This window comes from Taudactylus pleione, unplaced genomic scaffold, assembly GCF_031769625.1.
Source record: "Taudactylus pleione unplaced genomic scaffold, aTauple2 ptg000762l, whole genome shotgun sequence".
Lineage (NCBI taxonomy): Eukaryota > Metazoa > Chordata > Amphibia > Anura > Myobatrachidae > Taudactylus > Taudactylus pleione.
Genome location: NW_028285164.1, coordinates 2,736,431 through 2,741,394, shown reverse-complemented (window position 1 = coordinate 2,741,394; position 4,964 = coordinate 2,736,431). Strand labels below are relative to the sequence as shown.

The 4,964-nt window shown below is 48.1% G+C and overlaps 1 protein-coding gene across 2 annotated transcripts; it reads left to right on the top strand.

The window, feature by feature from the left end:
* The first annotated feature begins 1,007 nt into the window (after nucleotides 1-1,007).
* LOC148476911 (zymogen granule membrane protein 16-like) lies at nucleotides 1,008-4,447 on the top strand. 2 transcript variants are annotated; one of them, XM_088457485.1, is made up of 4 exons: nucleotides 1,008-1,178; nucleotides 1,602-1,645; nucleotides 2,359-2,491; nucleotides 4,126-4,447. In XM_088457485.1, exons 2-4 carry the CDS (start codon nucleotides 1,603-1,605, stop codon nucleotides 4,445-4,447), a joined length of 498 nt encoding a protein of 165 aa, XP_088313611.1. In that variant the 5' UTR covers nucleotides 1,008-1,178; nucleotide 1,602. The 2 variants fall into 2 exon arrangements, with proteins under 2 accessions (XP_088313611.1, XP_088313612.1); XM_088457486.1 differs by having other exon boundaries at nucleotides 1,033-1,166; nucleotides 1,568-1,645.
* Nucleotides 4,448-4,964: the final 517 nt, after the last annotated feature.

Sequence of the window (4,964 nt, the reverse complement as noted above, 5' to 3'; positions counted from 1 at the left end):
CGAGGAATCCGTCGCTCTGGGTCTCGCACCAAAGGGGGCATGCTGTCGATGTTGAGTGACAGCACGCCCCCTTTGGTGGGCGTGCCGGGGGCATGGCTGCCAGACGAAGGCGTTCCCATGGGAACGCCTACCGTCTGAGTCCGGCCCCACTGACATCAGTAGTGATGTCAGTGGGAGTGATTTTGGCTCTGATAGAGCCAAAATCACTCCAGGGCTTGTGGCAGCGAGACCCTACCGCAGGGTCTCGTCGCAAGCCCGATGGTCACGATGGTCTTGACCATCGCGACCATCATCATGGATGCTCGCTACAGCTGTGGGTGGTAACCCACAGCTATGCGAGTGTCCATGAGGCCGCTCCAAGAACAGGTAGGAGGGCCCTGATTCAGAGCGAGCACTCTGGTCAGAGCGTTCGGCTCTGAATCAGGCCCACAGCCCCCTCCTTCCTCTTCACTGTCCACAGCCAGAATGAAAATGGTGGCGATCACGGGGAACCTTTTATACAATCCAAAACCTGTGAGATTCCGACAGCGGGACGATGGCATTTTGCCTCATTTTGAGATCCGAGTCAGGCGGGACTCGGATCTTGGCTCGGAATTGAAAGTTCGCGTGGGGTCGGTTTTCTGAGAACCAAACCCGCTCATCACTAGAAATTATCGCAACCATACCCTAGTAGGCGATGGCCTGACAGACTGTCTGCCTTAAGTCCCAGGTGCTGTGTGCCCCTATAGTACAGCCTGGGCTGGAATACGTAATTGGGGATTCCTGATGCAGTACCCCTATACTGGGCCACTGTCCTACACACGGAGCACCGGACATACTTTATAACACACAGTTTAAGACACTGTCATGTAGTTTTTGCATGTTGTAAACTCTCAGTTTGATAATGACCAACTTTGCCAATTCTTGGCAGCAGAGCTGACACTTTGTTAATTTTTGCTATTATTAAACAGAATAAACACTGATAAGAATGGGAGTACAGTGGTGACTGGAAAACAGGAGAGTTGCCAATGAACTTGGGTGATCCCTCTTATCTGCCCCACCCTCCTGCCCCCCCAGCTGTCCTGCCTACATCCCTTTTGTTTGCCCAGGGGGAGGGTCCCCCACCATAAACCCACCTTCTGCCATATTTATAGAGCCCAGAACTATGAGCTCATCCCAGAGACTCGGTACTTAGAGAGGTAAGAGCAGGGTGCAATAGTCTGCAGAGAATTAGGGAGCAAGACTGCTGGGGTGTGGGGGGGTCTGTGCCATATTGTACTTGTGCGAGGAGCTCGCAGACTGTGCTGTAAACCAAGGAATATTGTGCTACAATTTCTTATGGTGTCCCTGTTTTATTCTGCACAACTATATGCTGGGCTATGATACCATATGCTGCCTTTATGTTCCAGGTATACTGCCCTGTGATACCATATGCTGCTATAGCTCCTGTTATTATACAGCATATTGCTCTGTAAAGGAGGTGGGGAACATTCCGTCACCCGGGGTATATTCCTCTTAGGGAATATTATGTTACGTAAAGGTTCCACTTTCTGTATAACCTTATTTTGTGAGGCACAATGCTCTGCAGATATGGAGGTGTAATGATCTGCATGTCTCCACAGAATGATGCTCTGGATCCTGCTCAGTGTGGTCTGCATCGCGGCAGGTGAGGCGTTACCTTTAGTAACATCTGAGACCCAGTGTACCACCTCGGACGCCCTGCTGCCCATTATCCTTAGCCAAAAATGGGGCTCAGGCTGCCATAGAGCTCACTGACCCACATACAGCAGCGGAGCCCACGTCAATGGAAGATGCCCCCTATTCATGTTATACACTTCCCTCACTCAGGGTCTGATCTATCAAACCTTCTGAAGAGGAAAAGTGGAGGCGTTGTCCATCAACCAATCAGACTATAGCTATCATTTTTTGGAATGTACTAGATAGATAATAGTGGAGGCGTTGCCCATCAACCAATCAGATTACAGCTATCATTTTATGGAATGTACTAGGTAGATAATAGTGGAGGCGTTGCCCATCAACCAATCAGACTATAGCTATCATTTTATGGAATGTACTAGATAGATAATAGTGGAGGCGTTGCCCATGAACCAATCAGATTACAGCTATCATTTTATGGAATGGACTAGATAGATAATAGTGGAGGCATTGCCCATGAACCTATCAGATTACAGCTATCATTTTATGGAATGGACTAGATAGATAATAGATAGCTATAATCTGATTGGTCGCTATGGACACCGCCACGTGTCATCTTTGGAAGGTTTTTATAGATTACCCCCTCTTATTTTTATATGTGACCCCCATAACCTGTGCCTCCCATATATTAATTATGTTATACTCCCTTGTGTCTCCCCCCAGCCCAGCCACGTAGCTCCTCTTACTCAGGAGAATATGGTGGGGGCGGCGGAAAGCGTTTCTCACAGTCTGGGAACCAGCTGGACGGTCCAATCACAGCCCTGAGAATTCGTGCAAACCGCAACTATATCACAGGGTAAGGCATTATAAAAGATTATTATGGGAATAAGGTGCCTCCAGCATCTCCTATTACACAGTGGTCAACCCAATTTGTTTTCATTCTGTGTATGTTTGTACAAAATGAAAAATATTAAGGAATGATGCAATTTGGTGGAGCTAATAAGTCAGCTTGCATTTACCTTTCAGTAGAGGTGCCATTAAGTCCCTTCTCTTTGCTATAGTGGCACGTCTCCTGCACCATGACACAGTTATAATTCTCAGCTACTATTGTCTGTTTGTTAATGTTAGGATTTTTTGATGGAGAAGGGGGGCTATTTGATAACAAAGAGGGGAAAAATGGATGGTAACCCATAGTAACCACCATTCAGCAATCAATTTATTATGTTGACTGCTTTGTTATATTGCAGATTGACAGTAGAAAGGAACCTCCTAGTGAGAACCAAATACAACTGAGTGGCATTGTGATTGTGTGTAATGGTTGTGTGACTTGTTGGGGGTTGCAGTGCCCCTCTATGTAGTGCCTTATGCCTCAGTGAGGTCTTTCTAGTGACTTGATTGACTGCATTTTCATGTACATTGGTTCACTGTCGGTCTGTGCTGGGTGCACTTTGAAAGGATTTCCCAGCTTTCAGCTTTCTGGTTAAAAATAAAATCCCCTAGTCCTCTCTCAGGTATAGTGCAAGTACTGGGGTCCTCTGCAGACTATCTTCCATAATATCAGCCATAGCACTGCCATGCGCTGTATCCCTCTTACATTGCTCAGAGATCCATACACAGGCCAGGCAGAGATCCATACACGGGCCAGGCAAAGATCCATACACATGCCAGGCAGAGACCCATACACAGGCCAGGCAGAGACCCATACACAGGCCAGGCAGCAGGGTCCCACAGCAATGTTTTGGAAAGCCCAAATGCTGCTAGAGAGAGACACCTCTCTACACTAGTAACCTAGTTCACATTATGCTACACAGTGCCCCCAAATCATATCATGCCCCATCGTAGTGCCCCAGTTTACATCATGCTCATTGTAATTCCTGCAGCTCACATTATGCCACATTGAAGTGCCCCAGCTCACACTATGCCTCATTCTAGTGCCCCAGTTTACATTATGCTCATTGTAATTCCCTCAGTTCACACTATGCCTCATTCTAGTGCCCCAGTTTATATTATGCCACATTGAAGAGCCCCCAGCTCACACTATGCCTCATTGTAGTGCCCCAGTTTACATTATGCCACATTGAAGTGCCCCCAGCTCACACTATGCCTCATTGTAGGGCCCCAGTTCGCAGTATATAACAGTGTCTCCAGTTCATACTATGACCCACAGTGTGACTGCGACTCGCCTCACCTACTGCACTCTGCTCTCCTCAGAATGTGATTGGTGGGCTCCTTCTTAGCTGTGAGGCTGATAGAAAGGGACGGTCTATAAACTACTCCCCACAATCATGTGCATTCCATACACTGTAGTTGTCTGCTAGTAGTTTGTCCCTTTGTGTATGCTGAGTGACTATCACACACTGTCCAGCAAGGTGCATGGGAGGCAGGTCCCAGAGGTAGGCTCCCCAAGCTTATGGGCCCCATAGCAGTGGCATCTCCTACACCCACTACAGATACGTACCTAGGTCTAACAAGGATTTCCTTTCTCCACAGTGTGCAAGTCCGCTATGGGACAACATGGTCACAGTACCAAGGGGGATACTTGGGGGACTTGGAGGAGATCTTCCTGCACCCGGGGGAGTCTATCATCCAGGTATCAGGAAAATACTCCTCGTACGTCAGGAAGTTGGTGTTTGTCACAAACAAATTCCGCCAGTTTGCCATTGGGAAAGATTATGGAACCAGTTTCAATGGAGTACCCCTACACCCCAACACCGTACTCCGGTTCGTGAGTGGAAGCTCCGGGTCTGTCATTGATGCCATCGGCTTTCACTGGGACTATCCATCCAGCAACTGTGAACACTGCCTCAAGTAATCAGTCAGAGGATTGCACCATCCTGTTCTGCAGAGCATCGCACCCATGCCCATCAACTACTGAATCTTACCTGCAGACCAGCAATTCACAAACCGGCAAACCCCCCTCGGATGTACATTTCTAGCAACCACTTCACACTCCCAAGGTGGGGCACTCGCCCTACACAGGAATTACTGACCATATCTGGTATAACTGTGGCAGTACCGGGTTTCTCTAGTCCGTGCCCCCCACCCCTGACTGTTCTATCATCTGTCATTCCCTCGTCTTTGTGCATTCTTCCCCCAAAATAAAATCTGCAGCTCTAACCCTTGTGTGACATTTTTTTGTAAAAAACACTTTGGTGAAATGAAAGATATACACCGTATATTATAAGCCAGACTGGCCTCTAATAACTCTGGAGCTCAATGGGCTACACCACCCCCAGGTGTGTAGTGACTTTGCCCAGTTACTTTGCAGCCCACATATTCAAGGCCAACCGGTAGGGTTGGGGGGGGGGGCAGGGGCGTATCTACAATGG

What these genes read in the sequence shown, in the direction of transcription:
- LOC148476911 (XM_088457485.1), top strand. Translation starts at nt 1,603, where the DNA reads ATGATGCTCTGGATCCTGCTCAGTGTGGTCTGCATCGCGGCAG. An exon ending in TGTGGTCTGCATCGCGGCAG is followed by an intron (nt 1,646 to 2,358) that starts GTGAGGCGTTAC and finishes GTCTCCCCCCAG; the next exon opens with CCCAGCCACGTAGCTCCTCT. An exon ending in AACCGCAACTATATCACAGG is followed by an intron (nt 2,492 to 4,125) that starts GTAAGGCATTAT and finishes CTTTCTCCACAG; the next exon opens with TGTGCAAGTCCGCTATGGGA.